Source organism: Triturus cristatus, chromosome 7 (assembly GCF_964204655.1).
Source record: "Triturus cristatus chromosome 7, aTriCri1.1, whole genome shotgun sequence".
Classification (NCBI taxonomy): domain Eukaryota; kingdom Metazoa; phylum Chordata; class Amphibia; order Caudata; family Salamandridae; genus Triturus; species Triturus cristatus.
This window is the reverse complement of record NC_140590.1, coordinates 714,527,811-714,546,233: the sequence shown is the minus strand read 5'-3', so window position 1 is coordinate 714,546,233 and position 18,423 is coordinate 714,527,811. Positions and strand designations below refer to the sequence as shown.

Sequence of the window (18,423 nt, the reverse complement as noted above, 5' to 3'; positions counted from 1 at the left end):
TGAAACATCAATGCAAATCCATCAGTGGTGTCTAAACCCCCATATTATTTTCATTTTTTATGTTAATGAAACTCTTCTAATCTGGGTCTCTTCTTACTGCAGGGAATTGATTTGGCCTGGGCATAATTCAAATTAGGAAGGCTGGGCTGGTGACATGGTTCACTGAGTTGGCACACCCATACTTGTCCATTGGCTGGATCGGTCTTCAGAATGAAATGTCACTGATCAGCTTTGCATCCCTGCCTGTTCTCTGCAAAGCAAGGATCAGAGAAAAGAGCCACCGCACAGCGCTGGAAGGCTGCCAAAGTCTCAACCCCCTGGCACTCATGGGTGGCTGGCCCTTGCAGCACCTGGGGAGAAAGACTGCAGAACAACTTGGTCCCTCATAACGTCTCCCTAATCCAAAGGAACGCTACCTTCCTTTCTTGTAATCAATGCATACCTAGTGAAAGGGCCCCACTGGAGAAAACGCATCAGACCACATTGAGCTCTGGCTCAGCTTGGAGAGTTAAATGAGCCTTAATCAGGACTTCCCTATCAGCCCAGATGTAACAATCACAGTACAGTGCTGGGTAAACTGCACCCAAGCAGGCTGCCATGCACTGGGATGTCAGCTTTGTATTTTTGCCTGCTCTCTGGGAAGCAAGGGTCAGAGGAAAGGGCCACCAGATTGGGTTGAAAGGCAAAGGCTGCACCTGGGATAGAAAAAACAGGGGACAAGGGGGTCCCCAAGTACACTGTCCCTACTAATCAAAAGAAAGTCTACCCCCCTTTCTTGTAATCCGTACACAAGGATTGACAGAGGGGCTGCCAGAGAAAACTCACTGATCTCCTGGAGCCCAAGCTGGGATTGAAGAGTCAAATGAGTCCTCATCGGGTTTTCCAAGGCAGCCCAGGCATCTCGGTACCCTATAGGAACGCATGGCTTGCAACCAAATGCCCGGGCTCGGAGGGCGGCCATCTGATCACGCTGGTATATTTTTAAAAAGGAGTTTGCTCGCCATTAGAGAAGACAGGGACTCTGAGGCACGGGATTTCGGAGCCTGAGCCTGGAATCAGACAGGGAGCACTGGGAGGGCATGGAGCACTGACCCAGGGCATGCTGACAGCTTCTAAATCCAGGCAAGCAAGGGAGAGCTCCCTGGGCCTTTGTGACCCTGTCCTGGTGACTGTAACAGAGCGGGGAAGGGCTTCCCCCCCTGGGCCAGCTGGACCTCTGACCCACAGACTGGTCAGAGCTTCTGAACCCAATCAATCAGAGTATAGTGCTGGCTTTGCATCCCTGCCTTCTCTCTGGGAAGCAGGGTTCACATGGGTCAGAATGACCAGACAGCAAGGGGGTCCAGGGACCCTGTCTTTACTAATCTGGAGCAAGACTACCCCCATTTCTTGTAATCTGTGCATGCCAAGTGACAGAGAGGTCCATCTTAAAAATGCACCAGACCTCATGGAGACCTGTTTGGGCTTGGAAGACTCAAATGAGCCCTCATCTTGACTTTCAGGGCAGCCTGGCCATCTGGGCATGTAATAAGAACTCATTGTGCATGTTCAGATGTCCAGGGTTTGCAGCGATCAGATGCCCGGACTCGAAGGCCTCACTGTGACGTCTGAAAAAGTATTCTATTCTCCCTTGGAAGGGACAGGGATTCTAAGGCCCGGGGTCTTGGACCCCAAGCTGGATATCAGGAAAGGGGTTAAGGGTGTCTCAAGGAGCTCCAACCCGGTACCGGTCAGAGCTTCTGAACCCAGACAAGCAGGGGCGACATCCCAGTTCCTCTCTGGGACCTCATCCCATGCACTTTGTGACACAGCAGGCAGGAGAAGGGAGCCCAGGGCTGGGGGCCTCCAACCCAGGGTCCGCTGGAACTCAGACCCAGGGCCTCGTCAGAGCTACTTATGCTGGACAAGCAAAGGATATTATCCTAGGCCTGTGGGTCCCGGTCTAGGGCACTTTCAGATACAGCGGGCCATGGGAACGGAGCCCAGGGCCAGGGTGCTCCATGACAGGGCCTGCCAGGGCTCTGACCCGTGGTCTAATTACAGCTTCTGAACTCGTACAAGCAGATGTGGCCTTCCCGGGCCTGCAAGACTCCATCCCGGGTACTTTGGAACAAGGAGAGCCAAAGCAGAGAGCCCAGCGTCTTCCAGCCCAGGATCTTCAACCCCATGGCCAGCCTGGGCTCTCACACGGAGCCCAGACAGAGCTTCTGAACCCAGACAAGCAGGGAGGACCTGCCCATGCCGGCTGGACCCTCAGCCGGGCACTTTGTGACATGGCGGCCCAATTAATGGAAGCCCTGGGCCTGAGGCTTCTACCCCTGGGTCTGCTGTTGTTCTGTTGCGGAGTCCAGTCAGAGCTTCTGAACCCAGACAAGCAGGGGAGGCCTACCCGGGCCTTTCGGATCCCTGTTGGTGGCACTCAGATACAGCAGGCATGGGAATGGAGCCCAGGGATGGGGTCTTCCACCCCAGGGCCCTCTGGGGCAGTGAGGTGGGACAGTCAGAACTTTTGAGCCAGGACAAGCAGGGGTGGCCTCCCTGGGCCTGCAGGACCCTGTCCCGGGCACTTTATGACACTGTGGGCCTGAGATGGGAGCCCAGGGATGGGGGCTTCCAACCCAGGCCAGCTGGGGTGCTCATCCGGTGGCCCAGTCAGAGCTTCTTATCTCGGGCAAACCAAGGAGGCCTCCCTGAGAGGAGATAAGATAATAGTGTTTCTAGGCAGCTTTTTCCTAACTTTGATGAAAAGAAGTTATGGTGCTAAAGAAAGTTATATGGCATGACACGGTTTGGGTTTGTCAGTAAACTTCACAACTTCCTCAGCCTATGAATACTGTGTGAACCCTTGAAGAAGATCATACTTCACTGTTGACATGCCATTTGCCTGCGAGTGGATGAAGAGCTGGGTAGTTTATCCTATAATTTCAGCACCCAGCTTCAATACTAATTTTCTGTCTCTTGCATACTTGGAGTGGATACACATTATCAGCCTCCTTATTTTTAGGTTTTGATTTATTTTATTTATGTGTCTTATAGAGTGCCCGAATCACCCCCAAAGGGGTATCTCCACGCTATGAAAGTGCTATTAGGTTAGAGTCGGGGGAGCTAAACAGAGATTAGAGAGTCATCGAGTGGCACTGAAAAAGTGCGGTTTTGAGAAGTCGGCGGAATTGAAGATAGTTGGTACATTCACGAAGATGAAGTGGAAGTTGATTCCAATATGAGGGGGCTAGATGGTAAAAGGCCTTCCCCCTGTGCGTGATTTCTTTATCCAAGGAACCACAAGGAGTGATTTTGATCCAGACCGGAGTATTCTGGAAGGCTGGTAGCGCGTGAGTCTATCATTGGGGGCTTTGCCGTGGAGTACCTTTATGCACTAAACAGCAGATTTTAAAGCGGATCCGTTTCCGAACAGGCAACCAGTGAAGTCCCTGGAGTAGAGGCAAGGAAGCGGTTCTGGCTGGGGAGTTCGACACCAATCGGGCGGCGATATTTTGGACCACCTGAAGTCTGTTGAGTGATGCTTCAGTGGCTGAAATAAGGAGGGCATTGCAGTAGTCAAGACGACTTACCAAAAGGGCCTGTAGTAAAGTTTTCCTGACTGTCAAAGGGAGGAAAGGAAAGGCCTTCCTCAAAAGGCTTAATGTAAAGAAACAGGTACCCACGCTAGCTGAAACTTGTGTTCACAGGTTTCGCATACAAAGCGCATGTGCTGTGCTGCAAGATGTACTATTTACAATGTAGATGTAGATGGCTTACAACCTGCCTATAGCATGTGATTAGTTGCTTTTGTTGTCAGTCTTACCTCCATTTTTGTGTTAGCTCCTCCTTGGATCATGACCCAAGTACATGTGCTCTTCCTTGTCTCTGTTCTTCCTCATTTTTGCAAGACACTATTTTATAAGCATTTCAGCATTATTCCTGGACGTGGTTTCCTACTTTTAATAAAGGCATACAGCTTCTTCTTTTTGTTACTTTCACCTTATCTGCAGTCTTTATTGACACTTTAGTTACACTCACAACTGTACTACTCTATGCAACTCTGCTCTACACTGCTGAACTCTATGCCACCCCACTCCATTCTACACCACTCCAGTCTCCTCTAATCTACACCTCTCCTCTCCTCTATTCCACTCTACATCACTCTTTGGCACTCCACGCAACTCTCCTCCACGCCACTCTATTCCACTTCACCCCACTCTACAACACGTTACGATACCCCACTCCAGTACAACTCCACACCGCTCCACCCCACTCTAATCCATCCTACTCTATGTCACTCTACTCTAGACCACTCTATGCAACTCCACTTCACTCTACAGTATGCCACTCCACTGTATGCCACTCTAATCTGCCCTACGCCAATCTGCCCTATGCCAATCTGCCCTACGCCAATCTGCCCTACGCCACTCCCCTCTACTCTATGCCACTCCACTCTACGCAACTCCACTCTCCTCTATGCCACATTCCTCTATGCCTATGCACTACTAAACTCCCCTCTAAGCTACTCTACTATATGACAGGCCAATAGCTTTTAGCCAGGCTGAACAGCAGCCACGATTCTGTACAACATGGCTAAAAGACATTGGCAAAGCAAATAGCTCTCACATAGGTGAGACCTATTGGCTTTGCCAAAGCTTGATTATATTGCAAATCAGCAGTCATTTGAATTGGAAGCCCCCCTTGGAACTACCACCATTTCACCAATCAAGGCTAGGCTTCATATATCCCTGTGATAATCTGAGAAAGTGTGAGCTGGGGAAAAGGAACTCCTTCAAGGATTAGTGCCATGCACGGGGCTACAACACAGAGAATGCCCTGCTGGGGTAAAGGCAGTACAAATCTGGTGAGAGGAGGCAAGTTCTTCCAGAGGTGGTAACTCTCACACTTATTTGTCCATACACTGCTAATAGATGCATCTCATAACACAATAACCGAAACTCGGTTGTCATCACACAGGACATGGATCAATTCCCCCCACAGGACCAAAACAAAGAGAACACCCTTCGAACCACTCACTCAACACGGTGTAGCATGCTGCTCATGTAGGCTAGCACTTCAGTGGCCCACATAGGGGTAGTAAGTGCTATATAACTGATGCAATACAATAAATACTTACTTGTTCCTCCAATAACACCATCCACACCAGTGTTGATTCTGCTCAAATTGTAGATGATGAGACTTCACCATTGCCCCACCTCTACAACTGCCAAGCCTCGCTCTGATTTTATCATCTCTCCTGCCACCATCAATAAGTTTGTCACTGGGACTTGTGAGTTTGAATCCTTGGGGAACTGCGCTCTAAGTCATACTTCTTCCCACATAGCGAACTGTGCATTATGGGTTAGCAAACATTGTGAAGTAGTGTTCTAGGCATAAACAGTTTTTTACATTTCAACAAAAAAAAAACTGTGAATAGAAAATTGAATATTTGAAATGTGAACTTCTGCAAGTTGGTCTCTCTCTCTCTTTTACTAAAAGTTCTTTAATCAGCACTTCCTCAGTGACCTAAAACCAACTGTGGCACTGGTTAGCACCCAAGAAGTTGCAAGCAATACACAAGTAGCGAAAGTCTGTAATGAAAAGTAAAGGCTGATTGCTTTTCCAGAAGACCTTATCCTCCCAACCCAGTACCCTAAATGAAGAGAGGAGATTCAATTAATTAAGTAAAATAATATAGAGCTTTACTGGTAAAATGCAAACACTGAATGCACACAAATAAAAATGATCAGGGCTCCACCAACCCAACTCTTGGGTTCAGAGAAGCAAAAAGGTCAGGACGGAAGCAGCAAGGGGTGGTGGGAAATGCCACAGCCCAATGCATGTGTGAACCGCCACTCGTGTCCACAGATGGACACTGTACCACTTCCTCTTGGAGGACAGAATTTTATTCCACACTGGGACCTCACTTCGTCAGAAGTTGTTTACGCTGTTGCTCCAACAAGGCCTCCAGGTGGTCAGCTCGCTTTACCGCCGCCTAGAAGCAAACCAAAAATAAAAAGGGTCAGATAGTGTTTCAAGTTAATAGTTTTTTTTTTTGTTCTTCAGTGGAATGGTTCTCCACATTTATCCACTCAGTTGGTACAGCAGGAAAACGACAACACCCCATCCCACCATCACCACTCCTTCTTGTACAAGGTAAATTCCATTGTATCCAGCACTATCGCCTTGTCAAGAAGGGATTAGATCTGGAACTCTGATTCCTATCCTATGTGACCCCCTTCTACACATGAGGCCAGTATGGATTAAGCGATGTTAAATGATGTAGGTCGAGAAGGGGGAACAGTCAGGCCTAGATGATACAAAAGGCAAGTCAAGTATCAGGGCAGCAGGCACAAATAAGGGAGGTGGGCTTGTGCATTTCCAGGGAGTCCCACTCAGAGTGATGCAGATTTCCAATGAGTGAAACTGAGGCCTCAAGCAGGATTGCTGTAACTTTGCAGCTATGCTGTGACACCACCACAGAGGTGACAGTTGGCCTCACAGGGATACAGCAATGTCCCCCTTATAGTTGTGTCTGTAGATGATTCAATTCCTTTGCCCCTGAAGGGAATACTAATGAAATATTTAAATGCCACACAACATTTGCTACACCTTTTGTTGGGATTCTGGGGCAGTCAGTGGGTACTGTAATTTCCAACAGGGGTACCATGGTTACAAATAACACTGTACTCCAGTTGGATAACCAAGTTACTTCCTTTTGGTCATTTGGCTCTCCTTGGACAGTGAAGTCTTACATTGAATTTGTGAAGAAAAGGCCTAGAGGGTAGGGCGATAAGGGTTAGAAACTCGGACACAGGCCACAGTAAATTAAACACATTAAGCTCAATGTCCGGTTGTTGCTGCTGAAGAGAACGTTTTTTAGCAATTAAAAAAGAGCAGTTAAAACCAGCGCACGTACGGAAATCAGAAAGGGAAGCACATTCTGTGTCCAAGAAAGCTTTTATGCACTAGATTTTAAAATACATTCTATCCTTTTGCTAAGTTTATTCCGCAGGGAAGCGTTCAGATGTCCTCAGACGTCTTCAGCTCTAATTACAATGTTCGCAAAAAATGCCAGTCAATGGGACAGAGGTACCAAACAGAAAGATGCACTGTAGCTGTACTGCTAGGAAATGTCAAGTGCCTTCGGATTCAATATGTCCAACTCAAGAAACAAAGTGGATATCTATGTGGGTTTAAATTTCTGTGGCAATCACCATCGCTGTCGCAATTCAGGGAGGACCTCAAGACCAGGCTCTTCGACTGAACTGCAGATCCACCCTTCGACACCCTCTTAGCTCCTTGAGACCCTTACGGGTGAGTAGTCGCGCTTTATAAGAAACCTGATTGGTTGGTTAGTTTCCACTACATGTCCAAAACGTTCCTTTGGCTCCAAGTCCTACAAGTCTGACATAAAAAGAGACCAGCTCTTTCACCTACCTTCCTAGGCAATCTCTTTGCTCTTCCATAGACAACCTCTTTTGCATTCCCAATCCTCAAGGACTGCCGCCGGGTGGGCGCTCTTTCACCTACCTTCCAACTAAAGCCTGGAATACATTACCGCCCAATCTGAGAGCTATCACTTCGCACTGGGATATTAGGATATTACTAAAAATGCAACTCTTCTCACTAATCGTTTTTTCCCCTTCCTCTTTACACAGATTTTAACAGATGTAAATAGATGACATGTTTAAGTTAGCAAGATGGTTCAGTGGGAAAAGCGCTCACCCCGGAATTCATATATTCTGCAAGTCAGAGGTGCGAATCCTGACAAGCCCACCGTTTCAAGGATAGTAAATAGAGTATTTTACATTGCTTTTTTGCTATTTTTACATTTAGCGTTCCACAGCTCTAACAGTCCTTCAGAGGTAAATCCATTTAGATTGCTTTTTTGCTATTTTTACATTTAGCGTTCCACAGCTCTATCAGGCCTCCAGAGGTAAATAAATTCCAAATGTATTTAAAAAAACAACATCCAACCCTAGGCAGAACCGCAGAGAGGTCCCTGCAGCCACTGGGTGCGGAGAGTCACAAGTTTACTCCTAGAAGTGGGTCAGTAGGGAGGGCTGGATCACAATGGGGGGAGGGCTGGGTCACTAGGGTAGCGGAGGGCCGGGTCACTAGGGTAGCTGAGGGCTGGGTCACTAGGGAGGGCTGGGTCACTAGGGGAGGGCTGGGTCACTAGGGGAGGGCTGGGTCAATAGGGGAGGGCCGGGTCACTAGGGGAGGGCCGGGTCACTAGGGGAGCTCAGGGCTGGGTCACTAGGGAGGGCTGGGTCACTAGGGAGGCTGAGGGCTCCGGACAGTGTCATACCTCGTACTGTTTCCGAAGACTGTTCACAGCCTCTTCTTTTTTCACAATTGCCGTTTTTACCCTGCACAAAAACAAAATAACACGGTTCAGCCTTCACAAATAGGACATTATCTGCCCAGGTGGGAAAATTAAAAAAGCCAATTAAACAACTTAACATACCATAAAAAGACGGGCAGATTCCATAAAATAGGAAACCATGGTGTTGAACAGGAGCAGTGTCTTGCAGGCTACTTATGCGGAGTCCCGACCGCAGCTTCTCTGCCTGCCCACAGTATGAAATTCACAGCAAACAACTTCCACTACCCTAGTTCCCTTGTTTTCCCATGAATGGAAGTTCTAAAAACCGATTAATACCGTCATATAGTGCTATATAAATAGACATACATCTACCTATCATATAAAATATGAACAAGGGCACAAAAGGTAATGTGACTAGAAACAGAGCTCTCAGAGGATTATGTGATTAACATTTTACTGCTTCAGTCAGGCCTGTAGGCAACAGCTGAATCAGAAAGAACAGATAAGCATAGGCAAAAGCTAATAGGCCTAGATGTCATGTTGAGACCTGACGAACAAGTTACTTACCTTCGGTAGCGCTTTTCCTGGTGGGTATAGTATCTGCCGGTGGATTCTTCACCTTCTGAATTCACCCCTGCACCAACATTCCACAGAAACCTTTTTCTAGCCCTCCCACGTCGACGAGGACGTCATAATGGCACGGCTCTGCTAGCGACTCCGATGGCGTCACAAACAGTGTGCAGATTCCTAGACTTGGGATTTTTTTTTTAACAAGAACAGTTCAATCGCAGAATGGGGAGGCTGGGTGAGGAATTTCTGACTAGGTAAGAGTCTCTACCAGAAAGAGTGTTCAACTGATAGGGACTTCACCTTTTGAACAGATCCCAAAGCAGTACCCAGTGCTTAATTTGTAATATATATATTGATGTGATCAAGGCAGGGGACCCTGCTGAAATGCGTCATAGCCCGGATTAAAGCAAAATTAATTAAGATATACCTGATGCCTGGACTGTGCTGTCGTTCTTTGGTATGGCAAGCTGGTGTACCGAAGTTGGAGATATATATATATTTTTCTTTTTCCCCTCCACGCTTCGGTACTGCCGCCGCGGCTCCATATCAGCGGGTGCGTCGTAGTTAAAGGACCACCAAAGCACGGTCCATTAAAAATTAACAAAGTTCCTCATGGAAATAAGGATTAACGACGCCGTGTACTGGCCAGATAAATTTAATCAGTCAGCTGGTAGGACGCGTTTCGCCTTTCCTGCAGGCTTGATCACCAACAACTTTTACCGTTTACAATTGGCCATTTTAAATAAAGTACTTTGTAGCGTGTCACATGACATGACTACAAGAAAAGTGCATTGGACAAAAGACTCGTAGTTTTACACGCAGAACTTGTCAACTTACAATTTGAGTATATATAAATCAGTGCAAAGAATTACATTTCAATGTTTAGCTACATTATACTATTCAACAAATGAAATTCATAGCTAAATGCTTTGTTTAAAACCCATATACTGAAAATAAAATGCAACTTTAGCACCAAACGCGCGTTATCACAGAATTGATATTGCGCAATATATTTATTCAAAATATCGCACTGTTACTAGCATCACAGTCTGCTATAAAATTCAACTAATGGAATAATTAACCATCAGTATACCTTATGGGGAATGCCTAAGGACAATTTGTAACTGTAGTGAGCCAGATGCACGAAACGAGGAATTGGAAAGTCTCAGTTCTCGGTTCCAAGCTAGAGGCTACACAAATGAGAATGTGCAAGTTGCAACTAGGAAAGCCACTAAAAGAACAAGAGAAGATATTCTGTTTAATAAGAGTCAGAGTAAGATTACACGAGAAGAGACACAGAAAAATCATGTGAGAATGATTACCTCCTTTAACTGCCAACACGGTAAAGTGAGGAACATCTTAACCAGACACTGGCACTTAATACGCAGTGATCTTTTAGAAGAGCACGCTCCTTCAAGCTGATGTTAGTCAGCAACATGGTTCCAAAAAAAGAGAAGGGAACCCAAAAGACCACATGGCTAAAACGGAAAGAAGGCTCCATTAAGTGTACTAAATGTAAAGCCTGTAGCCATGGCAAAAATACACAGACATATACATTGGGTCTGTCCAAAAGAGTTAAAAGAATCAAAGGAATCAAAGGATCGTTTTAGTGTAAAACGGAGTTTGCTGTCTACATCCTTCAATGCCCATGCGGCTTGAGGTATGTAGGAAGCACAATCCATCCCGTCCATAAAAGGGTGTTACAACATCTTCGAACCATTCGGAATGGCGATAAAACCTATCCAGTGGCGCGCCATTTCAAGGCCACCAAATGATGCTAGTAACAGCGCATTATTTTGTATAAATATATCGCGCAATATTAATTCTGTGATAACGCGGGTTTAAATTGGTGCTAAAGTTGCATTTTATTTTCAGTATATGGTTTTTAAACAAAACATTTAGCTATGAATTTCATTTGTTGAATAGTATGATGTGGCTAAACATTGAAATGTAATTCTTTGCACTGATTTATAGATACTCAAATTGTAAGTTGACTAGTTCTGCGTGTAAAACTACGAGTCTTTTGTCCAATGCACTTTTCTTGTAGTCATGTCTTGTGACACGCTACAAAGCACTTTATTTAAAATGGCCAATTGTAAATGATAAAAGTTGTTGGTGATCAAGCCTGCAGGACAGGCGAAACGCGTCCTACCAGCTGACTGATTAAATTTGTCTGGCCAGTACACGGCGTCGTTAATCCTTATTTGCATGAGAAACTTTGTTAATATTTATTGGACCGTGCTTTGGTGGTCCATTAACTGCGACGCACCCGCAGATTTGGAGCCGCGGCGGCAGTACCGAAGTGTGGAGGAAAAAGTTTCAAAGACCGCCGCCCCCCCCCCCCCCCCCCCCCCCCCACCCGCAGTGTATATTGAAGAGAAGCAGAACAGGTACTCTTCACATCAGGGAAGTGTTCCTGAAGCCAGAGGCGAACGCTGGAGAGTCAGAGGACCCGCGACGCACGCGTTGGTGTTCAGGTAGGAGATACCCTTTTGAACACATTGCGGGAAGAGGGGTAGCCAGTGCTAACAATTGCGAGTCTACCATCACTATACAAGGAGACACTGGCGGATTCTGGCTTAGGCGAAAAAAAGCTGTAATTTTCGTGATAATATCGGCTGCTGAACTACAAGAGAGAGGAAGCTGCACTTTCCACATTTAATGATACCAGTGTGCCCATGAAGAAAATGGGAACAGTTGAAAGAAATGATAACGTTTCAGATGTGACAGTGCGACTCAAGCGTTTAGAAAAATTGAGCGCAGTGAGTTGTCAAAATGGTGGGAGTCGAAGTCGCTTCAGTGCTATCTGGGGGTGAAACGCATTCCACAAGGGTTGCGTATTTTAGTAGCCCCTATGTACGAAGACCCTAACCCTAATATGCTCTGTGAGTGGGCAGAGAATAATCAGGAGTCATCTAGAATAATTCTCGCAATTCTAGTGAAGTATGCAGAAATAGATCTGCAAAAAATCCTGGAAGAAATTTCCCAAATATCAGAAATGCTCAACAAAGAAGCAGATCAAGAACCTATTGATAAGTTCAAACAAGCATTGGCATAGCCAATAGGTCTCGCCTTTGGGACCTTATAAGTTTTTAGATATACAGCACAATATCCTTGGTGCAACAACATCAACTGTTGCATAGCTAAACACTTATAAGGTCCCAAAGGCGGTAGAGAGAGGTAGAGAGAGAGGTAGAGAGTTAGAGAGAGAGAGTTAGAGAGAGAGAGGTAGAGAGGGAGAGAGAGGTAGAGAGGGAGAGAGAGGTAGAGAGGGAGAGAGAGGTAGAGAGGGAGAGAGAGGTAGAGAGGGAGAGAGAGGTAGAGAGGGAGAGAGAGGGAGAGGGAGAGAGAGGGAGAGAGAGGTAGAGATGGAGAGAGAGAGAGAGGTAGAGAGAGAGGTATATAGAGAGAGAGAGGTATAGAGAGAGGTAGAGAGAGAGGTAGAGAGAGAGGTAGAGAGAGAGAGGTAGAGAGATGGTAGGGAGAGCGATGGTAGGGAGAGCGATGGTAGGGAGAGCGATGGTAGGGAGAGCGATGGTAGGGAGAGCGATGGTAGGGAGAGCGATGGTAGGGAGAGCGATGGTAGGGAGAGCGATGGTAGGGAGAGCGATGGTAGGGAGAGCGATGGTAGGGAGAGCGATGGTAAGGAGAGAGATGGTAGGGAGAGAGATGGTAGGGAGAGAGATGGTAGGGAGAGAAATGGTAGGAAGAGGTAGACTTAAAAGCTTGAAATGTGACTTGAGAGTTGGCATCCATGGTCCTGTGCAGCTGCATGTAAAGGTTGCTCATTCAGGGTGCACTAGTGAAGAGAGAGGACAGCTAGATGGGCAGAGAGGCTTTGATGACCACTGCATAGAGAAGAACGCAGAGGCTGGGATATCTGGTGAGATACACGTGGCTCAACAATGTGACAAGCTGGTTTTAAGGTGCATTGTGATAAGTGTCGTCTGAAATAGAAGATGGCTGTTTAACCACTGCCCACATTAGGGGAGAGGTGACATGGAGAATTGTGTAGGCATCCAGGCTTCACATGCGCAAAGCGATAGAGGCAGAGTGTACGTGACGGGCCGTGCGAGAAGACGTGAGAATCTCAGCATTGTATTAAGGAAGCAGAAATATTATAGAAGCATTCAAACACTGAAACAACTAGACATGGTTGAAAAAGCTACCAGTTGTTAGTGAAGAGGACAGCAACAGCAAAGAAACTTCATAAGAACCTGAGAACACATTTTTATATAATTCTTACCCCAGCTGGGATGCTCGGGGATAAGGGTGGATAGGCCTCTAGCTTAAGAGAATTGGGCCTGGGGGTTGCATAAGAGACACTTTTCTTTGCTTGGGGGACTGGGTGGAAAGTCAAACTGTGAATTCACAAACAATGTTTGGATACACAGGGGGAGACTGGGTTGTTGACAACTTGAGGACTTGTCTACTGTGTAATTTGGGAAAAGGAATGTTGTAATAACTATGCAAATAAATGTGCATATCAAATTGTGTGTATTTTATTGTTATATTTTCATCAAAGTAAATCCGGCCTGAGATCGCAACCTTTTCCCAAAAACAATAACGTGCGTCTCGGGCTATGATCCAATGATGGTTTTACAGAGGCCATCAACGTGGCCCCTCCATAAGTCTTTCTCGCACTTACAACTGCTGTTGCTGTCTGACTGGCTCTTTTCAGCGCCATTAGGGCCCAGTGGCCGCCATTTTGCTGTAGAAGAAGGCACTTTCCTCCACTAAAAGTCCCCTAAAGTTTACAGGCCTTGGATACACGAACAATTTAATTAGGTGGCATTTGCTACGTTCGTTCTCCTGATAAGGGAATGAGTCATGACATAAAAAAATGTAGACAATGATGTTTACTGAATGCTGTTTCTGACCTGTGCCTTCACTCCCTGCTGGCTCGAGGCAGCTGGGAAGCGGCGAAAACTACTGGTAAGAATGTGTGCAAGAAATCTGGTAAAGTGTAGAAATGTGGCACCGTGGCAGAACTGGCTGACCTATCTGATGGGTCACCACAGGCTCCGGAGACTGCAAATTGGACTACACTACCGAGACACACGTGGGGTCAGTGGCAACGCCAGGCATGAGGTCTGTAAACAGAGCTCCTGCTCTGTCCCCCTGTTTGCCTTAGTGCAGATTTGAAGGAAACCAGCAGAGACGCCATCAGCACACTGCTGTGTATAAAACAAAAGATAAAAAAGGGGTGGGGGAAGTGGGGGGTGGAAAGGGGGATATGGAAGCCTCGGCGCCCCGTGAGCACAGGAAGTAGAGCCGAGAGGCGTGTGGGCAGAGAGGAGGGGCTGGGGAGAGAAAGGGTACAGTGAGGTGAGAGGACGGAGGAAGCAAGAGATTGGGAGGAAGGATGCCGAGGGAGGCGGGGCTGGCAGAGTGAAGCCAAAAGGAGTGAGGAGCAGAGTGGGGGCCAAGACATGCGCAAAAGTTTGGCGGTGTGGGTGCACACGCATCTATGCATCTACCAGGGGTGTGCCTGGAAGTATGTATTCATTTGTCCACCTTGTATGATTGGATGGATGAGGGCAAAGGTTAAATATGTGCTGTGAGTACCTTGAGGGGTGAGCATGCGGCTGATGTCCGGGTGCAGCTGCGTGAGTAAACCCTAAAAGTGCTTTGGCAGTTTGTGGGCGAGTGTGTGCCTTTGTACGCGTGTATGCTGAAATTCTGAAGGTGTTGTGTGCATTTTTCGTGCATTGAAAGTGACAGCGGTGTGCTCCTTCAAGTGTTGTGCCTGCGACTCTGAATGGTGTGTGCACGCCTTGAAAGTGTCCTTGTGCTCACTGAACTGCTGTATGTGTGTTTAAATTCGCGGCCACGAGCTTTGGGCATAAGATGTGTGTTCTCGTCTAGAAATGTACATGTGTGCGCCTCGCAGGTGGGTGTTTGTGAGCCCAGAATATGTGAGTTTTGTGCAACAGAAAAGTATTGATGCAGCCTGAATAGCAATGTATGTCTGTGCGTGCACATAGAAGCATTTGCGAGTGGCAGCTGGGTGCGCGTCTGCGCCTAGAATTCCGTCTATAGCCAACATGAAAGGCGACGAAGTAGCGGCATCGTCCTCACAGACCACTGCTAGAGGTCAAAACGTGAACACACATTAACCTTCCTATCTGACACGAACACGAATTATGCTGGTGTCTAGACGCTCCTCTTAGCTTCACTGTAAAGTTTAATACACAGCAAAACCCAACAAGTGCGCAACCCAACAAGCGCGCGAGCTCAAAGCATGTGGTAAATGGTAGCAGAGATGTCCCTGAAATCAGGTATAAGCCAGCGGCAAGGGAACCGGTAATTACAGGTGGACATGGTAATTACCGAGCTGTAGACTGAAACCCCTACACAAACTGCAAACGCACCCCAAAAAAGACTTCGGTAGTAAAGTGAAACATTGTAGAGCCTGGAGTCGCCCGTGTGGGAGCAGCTTGTTAGACTACTGGATTAATGGCTTCAGCTTTGTGGTCGTCGGCCAGAAGGAGCGTGGTATGCAAGGCAAATGGGCACCGCTCTGCCTGCTAAGCATGGGAGATGTGAATGATAGCAGCCCCTTTGAAGCTTGTTTACTGAGAGGTAATAAATGAAGATGCGCAGGAGCCAGGAGGGAGGAGCAGAGAGGCGAGCCAGATGGTCGCTGAAGGGAAGGATGCCTGCTTTGATACGTTTTCAAAGTGCTGCTGAAGGCTGGAGGTTCGCGCGTGCACAATCGTATGAACGCAAGCGCTAGGTCAGCCAGCAGCACTTTGAAAACTCACATACAAAATGTCTCTCCGAGCCAGCGCATGCGCTGGGCTCCGCAAGACCTAAAAATAAGGGAATGATTTAACGTGTGGCGTATTGTATTCTGTAACAAACGTGAAGGTTATTCTATCGGTCTTATTACAATAAAAGCGCATTAGACTGTAATGCACTTGTAATAAGGTGGACCCCATATCTGTCTTATTACCAGTGCATTATACTATAATGTACTTGTAATAAGGTGGACAGCATATCGGTCATGTTTGGGACAGAGTATTGGTCTGCTAGACTCTAAATGAAGCCCTAAATGCATCACCAAGGCTGAGATTATGTCCTGGTTGTCACTTATACATTGTGCAATAATACCCATAAAATTACCTCCACAATTATTGAGCTCAGTTATTCTTACCACACCAACGGACAGTCGGACAGAACTGGTTTGCCCGACATAAGGCGGCAAGTGAGAGGGCACTAGAACTGGCAAAGGCGTGGGAAACCTTAGTGGTGCTCCTAAAGATCCCGGACAGTGACGAAATTCCCATGATTGCAACTCCTGAAGTAGCAGAATAGGTAGTCTACCCCCGTGCTCTGCCGATCATGGAGGACCTATGTGCAACATGCAGGGCGACCCAGCCTATATGGTGGAATAGTTATTAAAGTGTTATTCTTGGTACATTTGAGAAACTAACGCGAAGTAGACTACACTAGCTTACGCTGTTGTTTGTGTGTGACATGCCTGGGGGGAGGGATTGGTGGGGGGGTAGTTATGAGGGACTAGAATTGATTTAAGATAAATGACTGAAATTAGTGCCAATGACTCTTACACAACATGGGATTTTTTGGGGTGGTGGGTGGGCACTATTCTGTATGGGCTAGTTAATATAATTGTGTCATCCATGATGGCGATGTTGCTCACCCCACTGTCTGCATCTTGATATGAATCTTTCGTAGACTATATGTGTCAGGCCTGGAAACAATCAATAAATTTGTTTAAAAAAAAAAAAAGTATGCATATCGTACTTTTTGACACCTTGGGGTGCAGATAGCACAAACGGAGTGAGACTGTAGTGCTCTAAACATGGTGTCACACAGAGATAGGTTGCACACGCACCTGACAGCCGGATACAGCAGGAACAATGTAGACGCTAATAAACCCCTTCACCTACGGAGAGATATCCCTGAGTGTATATAGGAAACAGTACAGGAATAATCTCTCTCCTGGGGAGGGGGGAAAAAGGGACAAAAGAAAGGAGCAGGGTGACGCTGTTAGACTCAGGAAGGGATGTCATCTGATGCTGTGGACCTCACATTCCTATCTGCCACCCAGTGAGCCCTGAAAGTAAACACAGTACAGGTGTTAATAGTTCTGTTCCGACAGATAATGTATGTCCACCCCTCCTCCCTATGTGTATAAACTTACTGGGTCGTAGCGACACTGCTCACCAAAAACCCTGGGATGTAACAATGAAATAAAAGTAACGAAGCTAAACAAGACCAGAAATAACGTTAATCCATTCCTCATGAGGTACTTATCTGACCGGAGATAACCCTCGCAGATGTTGGAGTTCACCACCCGGCTGACCGCTTCTTCTCCCACTACTTTGGGAGCAAATCCATAAGTAGCTCACCGCCCGACTGACCTTTTCTTCTCCCACTACATTGGGAGCAAATCCATAAGTTTCTCTTCCATCAGCACGGCGTCCATTAAAGGGAAGAGACGTTACGTCACGCTCCACATCCTCTGCGCGCGATGTCCTAGAGGCTTTTAACAGCGGGGAGCTAAACTGGATGATCCTTGTGCGCTGGGGTAAAGGTGGTCTTGAAATATCCCAATACTGCTACTTCGTAGAAACGCTCATTAGGCATCTGCCTCCCTTTGAGCACACACCGCCACAGTATCTCGGCACCGGGATTGCTGCCCTACTTATGACACGTGTGTAAAGGCAAGTTGCTTCACTAGACACTAGGACTTGTCCCGGCAATGGCTACTGCTCCATGCAGTAATGCCGCAGGCGTTCTACCAGGGCACCTTACCTCAGGACCCCGGCCTCGATGCTTCATGCCTCTCTGAATCAGGCACTTCCACGGGCGCCTAAGATCACCTAGCTTACCAGGCGATTGCCGTTCGTTTGCCGGCAGGAAGAATACTGGCGCAGGGAGAACGCGCTTCCTCCTCCCTGACCGGAATACTCCGCAGACCAAGGATTCTGCGAGTACTGGAGATGAACCAAGGCCGTCCACTGCTTCGGCTGGATGATGCAAGTGACAAGCCCCGGGCTCCATCTGGGCGGGGTTTTTAAGGTAAGTCAGGGGTCATAGGGTTACTCCCAGGAATTGTGGGAGTGGTAGTTTCGGTATTTCCCTTCAGGCATCGCAGTTCCCCCATGTCCCGCATGCCTATCGCCGCCGAACCCTGACAGTACCCCCTCTCAACAGCCGCCATCTCGGCGGACCTACGGGCTTTGTGGGGAAACGGTGATGGTACAGCCTCAATACCTCGGGGCAATGTAAGTTAGCTTTCGGTTCCCAGGAACGGTCCTCAGGGACATACCCTTTCCAGTCAATTAAATAATGCACTCTCCCCCTGATGTATTTAGAATCTAGTGTACCCTGAACCTCGTATTCCTCCTCCCCATTGATATCTATCGTTTGCGGTCTGAGTGGTAGACGGGTGTCTGGGAGACATGGTTTCAGGAGGGAGACATAGAAGACAGGGTGGATTCGCCAGGAGGTAGGGAGAGTGAGTTTCATGGCGACGGGATTTATGATTCTCTCTATAGGGTAGGGAC

General features: G+C 47.2%; 1 protein-coding gene across 1 annotated transcript in view; it reads right to left on the bottom strand.

Annotated features, from left to right (window-relative positions):
* Positions 1-5,662: 5,662 nt before the first annotated feature.
* The window catches only part of CEP131 (centrosomal protein 131), a 467,091-nt gene continuing 454,330 nt past the window's right edge, over positions 5,663-18,423 (bottom strand). Inside the window, exons 26-27 of the mRNA XM_085617399.1 lie at positions 8,297-8,357; positions 5,663-5,977 (exon numbers count right to left, since the gene is read on the bottom strand). Of these exons, the coding sequence (XP_085473525.1) occupies positions 5,906-5,977; positions 8,297-8,357 (133 nt within the window). The 3' untranslated portion in view covers positions 5,663-5,905. The remainder of the gene's footprint in view (positions 5,978-8,296; positions 8,358-18,423) is intronic.